Raw genomic sequence first — 19,958 nt, forward strand, 5'->3', positions numbered from 1 at the left:
CTTATTATGGCAATTATTTAATCAATTAATTAATAAACATCTAAAGAAAAATGTTTACTCAGACAACATATTTGTGAATCGTACATAAACACATTTAACAATCAACAAAGGGGTGATAATTAAAGTTACTGATGCATTAACTCTCTATGGGTGGATAGAGGGTGCAACGAATTTGTTCTTCCATAGAATATTATCTTTTAAACTATTTTGGGGACGAATCGATTTCTAAACTTTGTTATATTGCTAACAGACCTTCTGTTGAAAATATTTGTTCTGACGTAACAGAAATGTTGAAATAACTAGGACACAATTAGCTAAACGTGTTAGGCTTGGAAATGTGCTCTAGTAATCTACATCTGTTCGAGGGAAAACTATATGACAATAAAACGAAAACATTCGAAGAGTATTTTAGTTTTGATTGATTTTGATTAATATTTTTTTTTATTAAACAAAGAAAATCTTTAAGAAGGCAATAACATTCTAACATTAACCGATTAATCGAGTATCAGTTTTATATTCCATACTCGGTACTATCACTTGATTTATTTTACTTGACTGGGCGGGGTTTATCCTGGTTTGCTTATTTATGATCAGTCCATCTAGACAGTATAAAAAAGAAGATGTGGTATGATTGCCAATGAGACAACTATCCACAAAAGACCAAAATGACACAGACATTAACAACTATAGGTCACCGTACGGCCTTCAACAATGAGCAAAGCCCATACCGCATAGTCAGCTATAATAGGCCCCGATAAGACAATGTAAAACAATTCAAACGAGAAAACTAACGGCCTCATTTATGTAAACAAATGAACGAAAAACAAATATGTAACACATAAACAAACGACAACCACTGTATTACAGGCTCCTGACTTGAAACAGGCACATACATAAATAATGTGGCGGGGTTAAACATGTTAGCGGGATCCCAACCCTCCCCCTAATCTGGGACAGTGGTATAACAGTACAACATAAGAACGAACTATAAAAATCAGTTGAAAAAGGCTTAACTCATCAGATGGACAAAAATACAAGTAGACGTGGCCGGGTACTTATACATCCCGACACAAAAAGACGCAATGAACAGAACTGAGAGTACTCGCAGTTATCTGACAGCTAGTTCAAAGCCACTAACAACTAATAAAAAATCATGCATCTAAGACTAAACAATCAATCCGTACACATCCAACATCCAATGGATTTAGCGTAAAGACGTCATAAACAGCCAGAGAAAAACATGACCTTGTGCAATGCTAAGTTACAGGTATCGACAGATTGTAGATCCATGAATATATATATGTATATAACATACTGGTAATATTTAGTTAGCTTTTAATTTACTGATAACAAAATCAATATTTATACCAATAAAAACAATATTCAATGATCTTACTACAGTGTTGATAAGACAGGTCTTTCGGGATAAACTCATGAATGAAGAGTTCAGTTATTCTTCCTATACCATTTGTATTTCCGTTTGGTGACACTGATAGGTGATTAGAAATCAATTGTAATTATAACAGTCATCATCCTTATCACACACATTTTCAAATAGACTGTCCTTATGAAAATTAAAACGTTAGCCCGATCAGTTGAAATAACATTTTAAATTCTCCCTCATAAATTCGTCCGAATTTAAAACATTTCTAATCTATCTACATGGCGAAATAAGAGGCAAGTCAAAATGTAGGTTTGGTTTGCTCGCAGTACTTAACTTCGATATACTATGCAGAACGTGTTGTTACTTTGAAGTTACTGTGAGAACCTCGATACAAATTATCCAAGTATCGGACTTATATACCCCACCCGTATTCCCGCCTATGAAATGCTCGTGCAGTACTCACTAAAGACTTATATATAGATACTATCCAACCAGTTCTTCAAACTTGTTTTACAACTTGTTCTACAAACCACAGTTACTAAAGATAGAAATAGATAAGGGAAAACCCCAAATATAACGAATAGAAATAAATGGTAATACCTAGCGATACTAAAGTACTCGAGTACTCGTTGACTAGAATATCATTATTTTCACAAGAATTTGTTCCGTATGATAAACGGGATTTTCCATTCTCAATCGGCATTTCTTTGGGAATTAAATGTTTTCCTTTTTGTCCATATTCATATCAGAAGATTTATTACACTGAGCCTGCTATCTATGCTTGTGACAATTTTGAAACTGTTTTAGTATAATGATATCGTCTTTTATTTTGATCATTGACATGCATAACCCATTGCATGATTTTTATAGTCTCTGTTTAAAGTATTTTCACAATTGTCAGTTCTTGCACATCCTTATCTATCAAATATTTGCCCTTGGGCGTACTTGGTGGTTGTGAATCCGAAGGTGTGCTTCGTACTCGAGGGTTTTGTGGCGTGTTGTTTTCATTTTTCACTGACGAATAAATGAATAAAGACATTTTGTATAGATACCCGTCTTATGTTACCACACCAGAAATCTTTTCAGTTATACTAGGCCACGATCGCACTACAATCTAGGTCTTGTTGGGTTCGTCATTGGTTATGAACCGAAAGCTGACTCCAGTTTGGTCATTTTGAACAGATGATGAACCTTCCTTCTTTATTTTGCCATCAAATATATTCGATGAACTTCTTAACATAGATGGTCTATGAATAAAGAGGACATATTCTCTATTTAGAAGAGCATTGTCGCCTGGTCTTAAATTTGCCATTACTTTAAGACATTGTCCTATTCGACCTTGCAGTATGACTTTAGAGTTGCTCGGAATAATAAAGCACATTTTTACCCGAGGTTTGCCGATGAAAAAATGAAGAAGATGATTGTGTGTATAACTGACCCAAATTATCAGAGGGCTATTGCAAAAAATTTCAGAAGAGATGAAACGTTCCACATGGGTCGAGATGATACCCGGGCCGATATGGAAAAGGCCATGTATTAATCTCTTTATCATATACTTCCGACAATTGTTTTATGTAAGGCAAATAAACAAATGAAATAATTTAAACAGGAAAAAACGTTACAAAGAAGTCATCAACTATAACATCACTACCTCCATATATATATATATATTTATGGTAACATAGATCCTGTAAATACATGATAAACAATCATCATTTTAAAAATCTATATCATTGGATTTAGCCATGTTTACATCTGTTTTTTTGTAATAACAGCTGGTTCTGTACAAGCAGATTTACCACTGGATCCAATACACCTTATCGCTATTTGTCCGCCATTAATGGACTTCACAAAAGTTCCCGTAAAACGTTGACGTCATAATAAAACAAACGGTACCGGAAATACCGGAATAACTTGCACGAGAGGCACTGTTATGAGTTTTGTGCACGAGATGCCTCTGATATGGGTTATCAGACCGGGTGGAAAATTATGGCTTGTGTACTTCCGCTCATTACACATATGCAAAAGCTATCATATCCATGCTAAGTATATGATTAATGTTGCTATAAGATGGCCACATAAAACTGGATCCCTTTACCACAATTACAAGGTGTTTTTTTATCACTGGTACTGCTGGCCTTGGTTGATGCTGACTACGATGTTGTTTTTATTGATGTTGGCGGATACAGTTCTAAATATACAATGCATCTGAGCTGAAGGAATATTTAGAAGATGGGACAATTGGATTTCCAGAACCGGATCTATTGTCTAGTGATGATCAGAAAATGCCACACTTTCTATTAGGTTCCGAAGCATTTGGGTTGAGGACATATTTGATAAAGCCCTATTTCATACATGGAATGTCAAAAGAACAAGAACAAGCGATAACAAACTACATAATTTCCAGAGGGAGACGAGTAGAGGAAAATGAATTTGATGTTTTGGCACACAGATGGCAAATATTTCTTTCCACTATAATGTAAGTACGTGTTCCGTTAGATTTTAGTGGCATGACTTGTTTCTGAGAAATCTACGCATTAATGAAAAATAGAATGAATGGAACATTATCTATATGGAACACGATATTGACGTTATTGCTGAGAGCGTAATAAGATCGTGATATGAACGTGGTATGATCGTAGTATGATCGTGGTAGTTATTTAGTTTTTAATGACTTTTTTTTCTAATGTCTTCAATCTAATAGGAACCTAATTTAAACCAAGGAAATTCTTAATTTTAAAATGAAAGACATCCCTTTTCTAATTATGGAGGTTTTTTTTTGTTTAACGAATAGATAGAAACTTTAACTAGAGGGTCCAAGGACCCTGTGTCGCTCACCTGATATTTTTATTTACAATTGTTGCATGATAAATGCAACTGTTGTACTGTCGTTTAGTTTCAGAGATATAATACTAAAAAGTGCATTTGAAACCTATGTTTTATTTCAGCCATGTGGGCAGGCAGGGTCATCCTAGTGGTGATTTAAAACAAGTTTGTTTAAATTCGACAGTTGTTTCAGGGGAGAATTTTTGTAAAATTTATCTAACAAGAAATGCAAAGAAATGAGAAAGTTGTGAAGTAGTTTTGTTGTTGCGTAACCAACCCCCCCCCCACGTTGCCAAAAAAAAACAAAAAGGTAATAAAAAATTATCATATAAGGGCAATCTATCCTATTAATGATTTCTGCAAAATTCTATTGATTGTGCAATGGTTGTATAGCCAGCTGAGGTCGTTAAAAACTCTCTTTCTTTTGTTGTTGCAGATAGATCTTGACCTGATAAACAATTTTACGACATGTCAGATTTGCTCTAAATGCTTTGGTTTTTGAGTGATAAGCCAAAAACTGCATTTTACCCCTATATTCTATTTTTAGCCATGGCGGCCATCTTGGTTGGTTGGCCGGGTCACCGGACACAATTTTTAAAATACATACCCAAATGATGATTGTGGCCAAGTGTGGTTTAATTTGGTCCAGTAGTTTCAGAGGAGAAGATTTTTGTAAAAGATAACTAAGATTTACGAAAAATGGTAAAAAATTGACTATAAAGGGCAATAACTCCTAAAGGGGTCAACAGACCATTTTGGTAATGTTGACTTATTTGTAAATCTTACTTAGCTGAACATTTTTGCTGTTTACAGTTTATCTATATCTATAATAATATTCAAGATAATAACCAAAAACAGCAAAATTTCCTTAAAATTATCAATTCAGGGGCAGCAACCTATCTATGGGTTGTCCGATTCATCTGAAATTTCAGGGCAGATAGATCTTGACCTGATTAACAATTTCACCCCATGTCAGATTTGCTCTAAATGCTTTGGTTTTTGAGTTATAAGCCAAAAACTGCATTTTACCCCTATGTTCTATGTTTAGCCATGGCGGCCATCTTGGTTGGTTGGGCGGGTCATCGGACACAATTTTTAAACTAGATACCCTAATAATGATTTTGGCCATGTTTGGTTAAATTTGGCCCAGCAGTTTCAGAGGAGAAGATTTTTGTAAAAGTTAACGACGACGGACGCAGGACGACGGACGACGGACGACGACGGACGCCGGATGATGAGAAAAGCTCACTTGGCCCTTCTGGCCAGGTGAGCTAAAAAGCTAAAATGATCAGCATGATCTACTGCATGTAATAAGTCTAATGGCATAATTCTTCAAGTTACTCTTATAAAAGTAATACTCTTTATAAATGACTAATTTTACCGATTTTTAGTGTTTTGTCTATTATCTTGAAAACTATAAGGGTATAAACAAATCGACAGCTCGACAAGATCTACAAATAAGTTACATGGCCAAAATTATCAGTTGACTCCTTATTATTTGTCTTGACCCTTAGTGTCAATTTTAACATTTCTTCATGTGTGTGCCTATTTTCTTGAAACTATAAAAGACAAAAAAAAATAATTATGATCTGAGTTTTATTCTAGTCTACGATTGGTAAGAGTGACCCTTGTCGATGATGCACAAAGATTATCGAAACAGGCTCTGAAAACCTAATGTTTTAAGTTGGTATTTTTTCTTTTCTTGGACTGATGGTTTTTATTGCGAGCGTTTTGTCTTTTTCTCTAAATTTATAGTATTATTAACGCTATGTTTGATTATCCTGATTGCAATCAGTACTCCAGCAGTATGTGGTATCCTTCTTCTGTGTTAACGTCATTTGAATAGATATAAAATGTTTTAAACTTATAAATATATATATTCTACTTTTTACATATTACACAATCAATCATGTATTTTAGTTTATAATACAATATCCAAATCTATTTTATTTCCACAACTATTTTTCCAAGACTCTTCCCAGTGTATAAATACTGAAATTAAAAAAACAATAGAAACTTAGTAAACAGTAGGCAAATACAGACTGCATATACGTCAGTTGTATAATTTTACCTCTTGTTCCTAATAGTTTCTATCTGTGATCTGGAATCACAGCCACAATAAAAGAAATATGTAAATAAGAAAGATATTAATACAATATTAACCCCACCGCGTGTATATGTGGTAGTTCAAAGTTATTATTTTGAAAGTTTTATTTATGATTTTGTGAAGATTGTAGAATGATTTGTTTACAGTCTCTGTTTAAATTATTTCAATTTTCACTCGCGGCTAAATAGAGATAAACAGATTGTACAGACACGCATCTTTTTTTAAATCCGTTTTAGATTTCTTTTTGGTTAAATGTTTCGCAAAGTAGCTGTCTTGGTGTCAGATCTCTTATTTCCATATAATTATGCTAATAAAACTATTTAAACCAAGGATTTTTAATTGTTAAGTTGTAAGTCGTCTCTTTTTCTATCCTCACTGACATAACTCTAGATATCCTAATTACATCGTTATACGTTGTAATAATTTTAAAAAGTATAAACCAGAATTCCAATTTCTACTACTAGATATTAAAATTCTGATTTAGAGGTTTCTATACTAGTATTCTACTCAATTTTCATTTGCACTGTTTCCTATATTTTAAAATTGCTAAATTAGTGAGTTGGTTTACAGTAATTATAAACTATTAATAAACTTCTAATATAACATTTGTTATACCTCAACAGCATCGGCTACTTTATCAATACCAACAAAGGGTCCATTTGGTAATTTTTTACCGGTGTCCACCAAACTTTTTATTTGACCATTGTTGTACATCTCAGCAATTTTTCCCGGAAACGTGAACATTTCAACAGGATAATGAGGAAGAAAAAATCCTAGAATACTTAAAGACTTTGTCAGCACCTTCAAATTGAATATTTAGAATATGATATGATTTCAAATCGACAATACAAGTTGTCAAAACTATTTAATATAATACTAATACATGAAACCAACTTTTTACTTTCTATTTTTTCACTTTTCATAAAACAAATGTTCCTTAAATTTACGCACTGTATATTGTTCCGGCTAGCCGGAAGAAAGAAAGAAATCTCTATTTTCCCAGCCATCCGTTTTCGCACGCACAAACAACTGTGTCATGTTACGTGGAAAATGTGACTTAGATGAGATTTCGGATTGCAAACGCGCGAATGCAATGGACGCTAGAGCCCGTTTTATATCAATAGATTTGCTAAAGATAACAGAGAATGTGATTGCTTTAAAAAATAATTCAATAAGACAGACTCCAGAACAACTGCATGTGCACATAAAAGGGCTGAAATTGCTGAATTACATCATTACCTTTGCTTGTATCACTGGAGTCAAAACGTATAAGAACAATTCGCTTGAAAAAGACGAAATCAAATATACTTGGTTGCATGATTTGTAAGTTCTGCCAAGGAAATATATATAGTATACTATATTAATCATTGGTTCACTTACGGATATCTATGAACATACACTGATATTGTTTAGGTATAAACCCCTTTTCAACTAGTTTATTGTATTTATTTCTCAATAAAAAGATAATGTATTTTAGACAATCTTGCTTTAGAGGGCAGTTTATATTTCCGTACCATTTTTCTCTAATTTAAAAAAAAAAATATCTCTTTTTGTTAACCTGTTTAATTTTTCGGAAAATCGGCACAATCCAACAAACAGCCAGTTGAAAATAGCATAATATGAAGAAAAGCTACTCCTGATGGTCGGAAGAAAAGACATTTTTTTACTACTTTGGGGCTAGCCGGAAAAATATCAACTACCTTAAATATATACATTCATATAATTCTAATTTCAATAATAGTTACATCTATTACTATTAAACGAGAAGACCTCATTTTGTGTGTCGCTTCTCTTCCTTCCACAATAAATTAACCATCATGCCTCTATGTTATTTAGGTAACATGCATAGTCGCATTTGTCATCCATTCTTATGATTATATATTCAGATTGAGTTATTTTGGGAGAAAAACGACAAAATAGGTGTCCGGATATTGTTTCCGTTATCAGACTGACTTTTAGTCATAGATAAGACTTCCGGTTTGAAACATGCACAAGAACAACCAATCGTATTATCGTATGATAGATTACAAAAATAAATAAGCCAATCAGAGCGTTCTCCATATCATGGTTTTTAGATCGCAAGAACCACAACTATTATACCTCCTTAGAGACAATTATGTTTTCGCGTTTATTCACCTGTAAACTACGAGTATACAACTATAATATACCAGCAGAGTATTTAATGACAATGAACTGAAATTGCTTAAACGGGATTTAAAATGTCAACTTTGTTTTGAAATATTCACTATCTAAGGGGTCATACCAGTTGCATATATATTGAAATAAGTAAAACATGTGGAAACAAGAATGTGTCCATAGTATACGGATGCCACATCGGCACTATCGTTAACTATGTTTAGTGGACCGTGAAATGGGGTAAAATCTCTTATTTGGTTTTAAATTAATAGAAGAATCATATCATAGGGAACATATTTACTAAGTTTCGAGTTGGTTGGACTTCAACTTCATCAAAAACTACCTCGACAAAAACTTTAACACGAAGCGGGACAGACGGACGGACGAACGAACGAACAGACGAACAGACTAGAAAACATAATTCCCATAAATGGGGCATAAAAATTTATTTTTGAATTTGAAAGTAGCGATTTGGCCAAAATGAAAGTGGGGTAGACATTAGAGGAAGGCAGGACTTATTCGGGACGTCGGGATCGGGTGTTTTTAAGCTCGGGATTTCGGGATATGAATTTCGTTAAAATACGCACCTCGGGATTTCATGTTTTTAAGCCCGGGATTTCGGAATCAGGGCCCTTCAGACCTACCCTCAAATAAGCCATAGCCATTTATACGAGATTCAAATCCTACCATTGGCATGTTAATAGGGCTCTCAAAAGGAAAAGAACTGATGGATTGTCCTAGAAGCACATTTTATTAAAATAATAATGGTCTATAAGCAGTTTCATTTATTTCATGTTTGAAGCGATGCAAATTTTTAATTTAATTTGACTTTTACCAAAAAAATGCATTGTAGCAAAGGGGAAAAATAATTGTGGTATAAGGGCAGAACACGAAAAATAATTGAATTTAACAGAAAGGAAACACATATAACGGACTTTGGGAAGAAAGGGAGAGGGCTTTTGATACCTTATATGAAATTCTCCAGTCATAATATCTTTTACAACAGTTTACAAGCTGTATATGCCCGCGGGTGTGTTCTAGTTTAGTTATTAAAAGAAGAAAACAATTCACTATTCCAAAGTTCAAATGACATGGATACCAGCAGAGATACACCTTCGTCAATGGACAAATCCCATACCGTATAGCAAGTTATGGCCCTTACATGACACAGTTTGAAACAATTCAAATGACAAAACAATAACGGAAACAAATATGACATACAACAGAATAACATATATCTGTGTTGGTCCTAAACATGTTTGTAAGCGTCCTTTTTAAGCTATCTATACATCCATTATGTATTCGTTCGTACCGACAAATCTAGAGGTAATGTTCTACATGGAATATTTTCAAAGCTTCAAAACTGTTATTATTACATAATACTTAAAATTTCCAAAGTCCAATATGAATTATTAATTTGAATATACGATCATGATAAAAAGAAGGAAAAGTTTTTGGTACAAATAGCATAATGAGGCAAGTTAATTCACCTTAAACATATAGAGCCTACTAAAGAAACTGATAGTCATGGTACATTTTGAGCGACAAACAATACACCTTAGACAACTGTAAACATTTACTTTTCGATGAGTAAAAGATGTACAATGTATTAAACGTATCAATGTCTATGGTGATGCCTACCTTTTGTGGTAATGATGCCAAGAAAGGCATAACTTGTGACGATGTGTCTGTTCCATACTTGCTTATGTAACCAATAATCACCAACCGACCTCTCACTTTCAAACTTAAATAAAAATCAATAAATGTATCTACTGTATGTGTATCCAACATATTTACCTCTCTATTATTGTATCATGCTAAAATAATATGTTTCGTATATGTAGAAAATAAACGTGTCGGTTTCAATTCGGAAGCAGCTGCAGTCAGACCAAATAAATGCATACATTGATTTCAATATCACGTTAGACGCATTCTAACGATAGGTGAATTCTAAAATTCATTCTGGTGTATTAGCAATTTAATTCATGTTAAAATGACTTTTAAATCCCGCCACATGCTGTATGTATGTGCCGGTCTCAAGTCAGGAGACTGTAATTCAGTAGTACTAGTTGTCGTTTTTTGCTGTGATACATATTTGTTATTATGCCCCATTTATGGGCATTATGTTTTCTGGTCTGTGAGTCCGTCCGTCCGTCCGTTCGTCCGTCCGTTCGTCTGTTCGTCCGTCCGTTCGTTCGTCCGTTCGTCTGGTCGTCCGTCTGTCCCGCTTTAGGTTAAAGTTTTTGGTCGAGGTAGTTTTTTGATGAAGTTGATGTCCAATCAACTTGAAACTTAGTAAACGTGTTTCCTATGATATGATCTTTCTAATTTTAATGCCAAATTAGAGATTTTAAGACCCATTTTCACGGTCCACTAAACATGGAAAATGATAGTGCGGATTGGGCATCCGTGTACTTGGGACACATTCTTGTTTGTTCATGTTTTGTATATAATAAGGCCGTTAGTTTTTCAGTGGTCATTTCTGGGCCTTTTATAGCTGACTACTAATATACAGTATGGGGTTAGTTCATTGTTGAAGGCCGTACAGTGACCCATTGTTGTTAATTTCTGTTTCATTTGGTCTCTTATGAATAGTATCTCATTGGTAATCCCACCACATCTTTTTTATATATTTATACCGGGCATTTTTATGAACAATTAAAAGAAACTAGCATTATTCTTTAACTTCACATAACCTTTCGCTAAATAATTTAAGGTATAGTGATTTTGTTGGACGCATCTCTGCATCTAACTTGAAATAAAGAATACGACAGATAAATCTAAGTCCCTTATAATTACATCATTTAATAATGAGGGTCGGTTGAGAACAAAACTTAACAACGAAAAAGAGACGATTTCAGCTTTCTAATTGTAAATTAACCATTCATATGTAAATACATTTCAGCATCGCCTGTATTTCGAATATTATAATAAAAATAGTATATTTTCAAGTTGATACGATATTACATTGCTTGCATTTACTATCACAATTTCCGTGATAGTATTTTGCTGCTAATAAGGAAGATATTCAACCAAGAGTTCCAGGTGGTTAAGTTAAAATAATCCCTTCCATATGTTTACGGACGCCATCACGCGTTGGTTAAACGTTATGGAATATCTGTTTCACAGATGACGACGGATATGCTACAATTGTCGTTTCCATAGCTAAAGTTAGACTTATCACTGGGTTTGTACTTATATGAGCAACACTACGGGTGTCACATATAGAAAATAACCTGCTTACCGGGTTTGTGATGTTCGGTCTTTAGTTTGTAATGTTGTGGTTTGTGTATACTATTGTTTTATTTTTTTATTTTCGTCGGTTTTCATGACACTGTAAGTTTTTTTCCCTGCTTTTTGTTTGGATTTCCCTTCGGTATCTTTTCCCTTTCATTTCTGACATCTCAGATAAATACCACAAATATATTAAATGATGTACTTTTTAAATTGTTCTCAAACTATATACCAATGGAATATATGATTTCACTGGAGTAAGCAAACAACAATTATAATTAAACCAATCTACCTGTCTTTACTATTCATTTTCAACTGAATAATGTGTATTTCACAGTGGGTATTTCCCAAATTTAACATGTTTTAATAAGTTTATTTGCTAGTAATCCTCTTATGTTAGAAATCATTTTCAAATGTATCTCGTCCTCTTATTTATATGTTACATGATTTCATGTGAGCGTAAAGATATTTTAAAATAATCAGTACTTATTAAAACAGGTTTCAAACATTTCTCCCCCAACTGATTCGTATACAACGTCCAAACCATTCTACAAAACATAAAATACAATACATTATGTTGCGTTTTTCCTTTTTTTTTCAATTAGAGACCTGCACTTGCAAGTATAATACATTTTCAATAATAAATTTCAAAACAATCCATGTGCAAGGGTTCATTGTTTTAGTTCTCTTTGTTGTGTGCATGGTATAACATAAATTGCATTTTTTGGTCATCTTAGGCATCCATAATTCGATCACTTGCACAAAATACAGCTACATGTTGTAATAACCATAAAATCCAAATTTTAATGTACTAACTGTTTTCTAGAAAATATTGGAGAACTTTTGAAAACAGTCCTGGTGTGAAATAAATTCCGGGAAAATTGGCCTATAAGTTACCTCTTTTCTTTACTCTTCGCTGAGGGCCTTATGGGTACTTTAAGGAGTGATCATCTTCGTTTGCTGTTCTTACTTATTATCATTATTATCATCATTAACATAACTTTAATATTGGGCTCTTTATCACTTTTCTAAATGACAAAAAGTAATAAAATACATACCGGATACTCAGCTTTCAGAACTTCGTTTATATTTTCTGTTTTGTAGTTAATTGTTCTATCACATCCTAGGGTCTAAAAGAGGAAAGAAACGAGTGTATACCTTACAATTGCCTACTCTGTTTCAAAACAACATGATTAATAAAAGACTGTTATAAATTGAAAGATCACGAATAAAGGAACTAAAAAAGAAGAAAAAATAAAGAGTGCGTGAGCTTGTGTTTAAGATATATGCCTTTACACATTTGACAGGAAGTTATTCTCTCTAGATATGTATTTAAAAAAAATAACATTGGCTCATTTTTTCTTTCAAAAACTATGAAAAAAGTACAAGGATTACATAACATTTTCAAATATGGCTTTTAAACTATCATATGTCATAAAAATATTTGAAAAACAAAAGGAGCGAACATTCTTAAGAAAATTGTGCTTGTTGTAAAATCATACCGAATTTTTATTATGCATAATTTGAATATTACATCTGCCTTATTATCTAACACTTTGCGTTTCCATTTTTTTTTTTTTTTGGATTTAGTTAAAATCATTCACACGGGAACTTGTTAGCCGATAAGAAACAGTTTTTCGCTCAAGTAAGACTGTATTTTTGGTCCGTATACATTTGTTTACTCGAAATAAATGACAGAATCGTATCAGTCAAATTTGCTTTACTGTTTGTTTATATCAATTAATGTTGGTATTGCAATAATTTTTCTATTGGAGATGTTTAGAGGGTCAACTAACTTTTAAAAAATTCGCCTTTTCTGGTGAGGAACAAGTACCTATAACGTGACAACCAGCTTTTTTGGCCCACTGTACCTACAAATAAAACGAATTTCTTTTATTTTACTAATAAATATAACTGTTAAACATAGCAATATGCATGTGTTGAAGCGTGAAATACTTTTCAGAATTATACCTACCTTCAAGAAAAAAATGGTCTTCTAAACTCCAACCTATGCATTTCATATCAAGTTCTTATGTAATCTGATGTAATCAGTGAATGAATCTGAAAATGGCACCTGATCCGAATTTTCATAAAGAAGTAACAACAGAAATTGAAATAAAATAAAATTTGAAAATAAAGTGTCGGTATAAAACGAATGTTGATGTTAGATTATAATTGGAAGTCACAGTAAACTCCAATGATCTTATAAACAATAAACGTTACCACCATCATTCCAAAACTATAAAAATACGTCATAAACTTAGTTTGCTACGGAAGCGTATTAGCGCCACACATTTTATTTTTTTATTTTTCTTCCTATGTTTGCGTTATAACGCTAACGCAAACCTTTGCGAAATAACGCAAACCTTTGCGATATAACGCAAACCTTTGCGTTATAACGCAAACATTTGTTTTATCTTATTTCTTATTTAAGATTCAAAGGAAACAGTAGTTATTAATGGAGGAGGCTGTATATATTAAAATTTATCACCTTTGTAGTCATTGCAAAGTAAAATGCTTGAATAATTAGATCATATCAATGATAATCAATATAATAATGAGCAGAATAATATAAGAAGATGTGGTATGAGTGCCAATAAGAAAACTCTCCATCTAAGTCACTATTCGTAAAAGTAAACCTTATAGGCCGAATTACGGTCTTCAACACGGAGCATTGGCTCACACTGAACAACAAACTACAAAGGTCCCCAGAAACGATATCCATATTACTATACTAGTATATATATTACAAAGAAAATTGAGTAAATTGAGGTTATACCTAAGAAAAAAATCAACCCTGCTAATATAGCTATAACCGAATATAAATATACTTCCAAAGTAAGCTCTCGTTTGAGAACTGTGTAAAGTAGGTTAGATCCAAACAAGCTACCCTTTGGCAATAAATGTATAGAATGAAGATGTTTTATTAATAAAATTATGTTCTCTCTATTCAAATTGCTATACCCAAGCATCTTAAAAATACTTCATTATATTGAAAGGAAAATTCAATGACTTTCTATCGAAGAATCTTGATCATATTCTGAGATTTAAAAAAAATGTTTCCTTATTAATAATTCATTTTAAAGCAGAAAGATCATTTTGTCTATTTGACTTGGAGGTTTCACAATTGTATGACATTATTTTTAATCTTTCAATTTAAATATGACTATATACTAAACTATATCTATTTTCTTGTTAAATTATATACTTTTCTGATGCACAAATCAGTCTTAATTTATGTATAATTGCACTTCAAGTATTCCATTATTCCTATGCATATTTATTATAATGATTTGGCTTTGTATGTATGTTTCTTTTTTTATCTACTAGTACATCCGAAATGAATGACAGACGGACATATATAAAAAACTTAATGAATAATTGAAATCAAGATATTTGCGTTATAACGCAAAGGTTTGCGTTTTAACGCAAACATAGGAAGAAAAATTAAAAAAAAAAATGTGTGGCGCTAATACGCTTCCGTAGTTTGCTACAAGCCCTACTAATTTTAAGTTACCATTTGAAAATACGGATTTGTTAACTCATTGCATTAATTTTCTAAGCAAAGTTTCTTAAATAAAATCGATGTGTGTAAATCTATTTGTTTAAAGTAATACGAAAAGGAGATGAAGCATTCATGTTCATATTGATTATATATCACAAGAACAAATGTGCTGATGAATAATATTTATAAATCTAGATTTTAGAGGAAAATAAAATGTATGAGTTTCAATGTTTAAACCCATCAGTTATATCATTGTATTCATTTGAAAAAAAGTAACCACAATGTATCGTCCAGCAGTTGAACCATAATTGTTAAAGAGTAAGGTCTGTTGGTTGTGCTCACGTAACTCTTTAACAATGGTTCAACTTCACCCTTAACAGAAACTACCATAATATTTTTATTCAATTTTATATATTTCAACTAAATAAGAATGTTTTTAGGCATACATAATGCTGTTAGAGTCAATATTTAACTACGGTACCTTAATTTGTTGTCGTCCTTTTTTCTGCCGAAAGTCGGCGTTTTTTCTCCGGGAATACAATACATCAATATATATAAGCTGCACGCCATGATATAACCAATAAGTTTGTTAAAAGTGGGATAACATACCAACTATCTATCAATCATTGCATAGGGTAGCTGGTTAATTGTTTAATGCATAGCCAACTAAAAATCCAGAAAGTGTACAAAATATTCAGGCAGAGTCGAAAACGTGAGTAGCAAGAATTATCCTTGCATGCACGAAAATTGCAGAAAAAAGTCACAGGGAAAGAAATAGAAGCATATGGTATATATGATAGCATAATACATACAGCAAATTGTCCAGTTCCACCTGCCGCAGCTGTAAGTCGGGGAAATTGTATGATTAAAATTCATCAGCTCTATATACCTTACAGGAATTTCAAAAGAAATAAATATTCTTCTTGTTCATTTTTCTTTGAAATAAAAAAATGTGTTTATATTAATTTATATGACACGCTTTTTAGTTAAACAGCCGATGACACTTTGCTCTACCCATGGAAGTATTATATTGACATAATACTTCCATGCTCTACTAAAGATAGTATGTGTTTGATCTTCACAGAGGCACTGTCCGAAATGTTATTTAATTTGCTCATATTAAAGTCAGGTACTTATGATTCGTTAGTTCATAATGCACGAAGTCTTACAGAACAGACTGAGAAATGGAACCACCCCTTAGAAGTTGCTATCCGTTAATATTGACGTTGGTTGTTGCTAAAGAAAGCACTCCCTATTATTGTTGGAGCTCGCTATTTTTCCGAATGACAATTTCTTGGTTATATAGCAACATATGAATAAAACACGCCGCGTGTTTCGTTTGTTACATGTGTGATGATTTTGTATCGAAGGTTAAATTGTTTACATTGGTTACAGTTCGGCAGAAGCCTTATTTTATATATTTATATGATACTTTAATAAACATAGAAAAGAGTAAGATGTTTCGCGGGTAAACTTTGGGTCAAGTCAAACGTGAAGGGGTGTTCCAAAGGAAACTGTCAATACGAGTAATGAGACACTTTGGAAGAACACCCCTCCTATAATAATGGTACGGCTACCATTGGGGTATATAAGCAGGAGAGAATCCTAGCTCAGTGTCGATTGTCATAAGTCTTCGTAGACATAAGACCAAGGTACGGTACGTTGGAATTCGAGATCGCAGTCTCGTTTATATTAGATTTATTAGATAATATTACTAAGTGTAATAAAGAACAGGTTGGTTCCTGTTTTGAAATACGGACTTGTACGTTTACAAGTTGAACCGTATTGTACCGTATAGGACAAGTGTGAGTCTGTGTGACCACCTTGTAAAGTACATAATTGTACCAAGAGAACAAGGACAAGTGTGTAAACTTGTAGGGTACATTATGGTACCAGGAGGACAAGTTTGTTCCTGACCCAGGACAAATTTGTAATTGTAATAGTACAAATTTGTACCAGTTGTATATATATTTTAAAGTAGAATTGTTTATAGATAGTTTATTAAAGATTGCAAAGAGCAGTTGTACATATTTTGGTTCATTGACGTTAATTTATAAATAAAGATTGTTTGTTATATATTTTGTAAATAGAACAATTTTGGATCCAGTATCAAACTGGTAACGGACACATTCTAAATAGAAATAGGCACGCTTACCCTGTGTACACGTTACATAATTTGGTGGATAGCGGTGGGATCCAAATTGTTCATTTTTAAATCCATAGTGATAGATTATATATCCAAATTTGATCATCTTATAAACTTATATCCAAACTGTCTTGTGAGAATTTACTGTTCACTTTTGCACAGATCGTTTTTGTTCAAACTGTTCACTTTTGCACATATCAAAATTGTCCTGTTAACGTTTTAAATTTCCCACGGTTAAGTTACGATTATTATTTACAGTAGGGATTAACGATCGATAGTGATACAGGCAAGTTTTTGATTGACATTTATTACACTGTACATTTTTGACATTGTGTTTACATTATTATATTGTGTATGCATGGTTAAACCGCAAATTAAAGTACAAACATGTCTTTTGGTGATACAATCGACGAGTACACAAAACAAATATATGATATGGAAGAAGGAACAACTTATAGAAACAGTTTTGTTTCATCAACACCCAAAGATCAAGGTGTTCGTCCAAAATATAATATTGTATCAAGAAATGATTCGGGTCTGGGATCAAGAGGGTCCTCATTGTCAAGAAAGGGAGATAATGAAAAAGTTGATTTACCAACATTCAACAACCCGAATACGCACAAAACTGTAAAATTTTCCCAAATTGATTTGAGGGAAGGGGATACTTTGCCTTTACCCATAGACAATAGTTATATTAGGGAAATAGACGAAACTGACAAATCAAAGTACCGACATACTGGTAACACAGATAATTCTGGTGTGAAAATTAAACCATGTCACTATAACGGTAGCACATCATGGACAGACTATTTGTCCCATTTTGAAATGTGTGCACTTGTAAATAATTGGTCGGAAAATCGAAAAGGGTTATACTTAGCGGTATCGTTAATGGGACAGGCACAAGCGGTACTTGGAGATTTACCAAGTGAGAAAAGACAAAACTTTTCCGATTTAGTCAGTGCACTTGAAGAGCGATTTGCGCCTTCTAGTCAAACTGAGTTCAGTTTAAAGAAAGACGTCAAAGAGCCAGCGAATCACTTCCCGAATTAGGCCAGTCAATTCGGAGATTGTCCAACTTGGCATATCCTACTGCCCCATTGGACGTACGTGAAACTCTCGGGAAAGAGCAGTTTATTGATGCGCTCGTTGATTCGGAAATGCGACTCAGAATAAAACAATCGCGACCGAAAGGTTTAAATGATGCCGTGAGACTTGCCGTTGAACTAGAGGCTTACAATAAAGCCGAAAATAAAGTAAGAGAGGGACGAGGTTATTTACGGCAAACTATGAACGATGACGAGTTAGGTAGGGAAGAAAAGATTACAAAAAGTGACTCGCCAACGAAAGACATTGCATCATGGATGCAAACAATGGAGAAAAGTCTAAGTACTCTTACGACTGAAATGGCATATAGGGCATCCGAGCACGAGACGACTGGACAAACGCCAAATAGCCTCATGTTAGGTAGAGAACTATCAACCCCTTTAGACATCATGTATGAAATGCCACCATCCGTTAAAGATATACCTGCACATAAGTGGGCTTGGGAGCTTAAGGAAAAGTTAGAAATCTCCCACAGTTTTGTCAGAGGTAAAATAAAAGGGCAAATGCGAAGACAGAAACACTATCACGACCTTAAATTGTCATACCAAAATTTCCGCAAAGATGATGAGGTATACGTGTATTTCCCAGTAAAGAAACCTGGGATGTCTTCAAAACTTACTAGTTTCTGGAAAGGTCCTTTCAAAATCCTCGAAAAATATGGTGACCTTACATATAAAGTTGACTGTGGATACAGAGGGAAACCACAAGTCATACATGTCGACAGACTTAAGAAAAAGAATAAACAGACATTAAGGACAGAATCAGATAATAACACGTTTGTGCCATTAGACACTGAAAATGATACAGCTGAAAACGACCCTATAGAGACTCCTTATGTTCAAGACATTGCTATTCATGAGTCAACGTTGCCTGTTGAAGAAACTGAGGAAAGTAGTGTTGAAGGGCGTCGTACAAGGCGAAAACCAGCTTGGATGGCAGATTATATTGTTAAATAGTTTTTCTACATTTAACTAAATTAACATGTGTATATAGTATTTCTATGTTTTGTCCGTTTTAAAGTTAGTTTTAGACATGCGGGACGCATGTGTTTTTGAGGCGTGGGTTATGTGATGATTTTGTATCGAAGGTTAAATTGTTTACATTGGTTACAGTTCGGCAGAAGCCTTATTTTATATATTTATATGATACTTTAATAAACATAGAAAAGAGTAAGATGTTTCGCGGGTAAACTTTGGGTCAAGTCAAACGTGAAGGGGTGTTCCAAAGGAAACTGTCAATACGAGTAATGAGACACTTTGGAAGAACACCCCTCCTATAATAATGGTACGGCTACCATTGGGGTATATAAGCAGGAGAGAATCCTAGCTCAGGGTCGATTGTCATAAGTCTTCGTAGACATAAGACCAAGGTACGGTACGTTGGAATTCGAGATCGCAGTCTCGTTTATATTAGATTTATTAGATAATATTACTAAGTGTAATAAAGAACAGGTTGGTTCCTGTTTTGAAATACGGACTTGTACGTTTACAAGTTGAACCGTATTGTACCGTATAGG

General features: G+C 33.5%; 1 protein-coding gene across 3 annotated transcripts in view; it reads right to left on the minus strand.

Annotated features, from left to right (window-relative positions):
- Window positions 1-5,789: 5,789 nt before the first annotated feature.
- LOC139488818 (prostaglandin reductase-3-like) overlaps window positions 5,790-19,958 on the minus strand; it is a 49,596-nt gene continuing 35,427 nt past the window's right edge. For all 3 annotated transcript variants that reach the window (XM_071274750.1, XM_071274749.1, XM_071274751.1), the window contains exons 7-13: window positions 16,005-16,033; window positions 13,484-13,558; window positions 12,746-12,817; window positions 12,174-12,235; window positions 10,095-10,197; window positions 6,933-7,118; window positions 5,790-6,202 (exon numbers count right to left, since the gene is read on the minus strand). In XM_071274750.1, the coding sequence (XP_071130851.1) occupies window positions 6,152-6,202; window positions 6,933-7,118; window positions 10,095-10,197; window positions 12,174-12,235; window positions 12,746-12,817; window positions 13,484-13,558; window positions 16,005-16,033 (578 nt within the window). In that variant the 3' untranslated portion in view covers window positions 5,790-6,151. The remainder of the gene's footprint in view (window positions 6,203-6,932; window positions 7,119-10,094; window positions 10,198-12,173; window positions 12,236-12,745; window positions 12,818-13,483; window positions 13,559-16,004; window positions 16,034-19,958) is intronic.

Source organism: Mytilus edulis, chromosome 9 (genome assembly GCF_963676685.1).
Source record: "Mytilus edulis chromosome 9, xbMytEdul2.2, whole genome shotgun sequence".
Taxonomy (NCBI): Eukaryota; Metazoa; Mollusca; class Bivalvia; order Mytilida; family Mytilidae; genus Mytilus; species Mytilus edulis.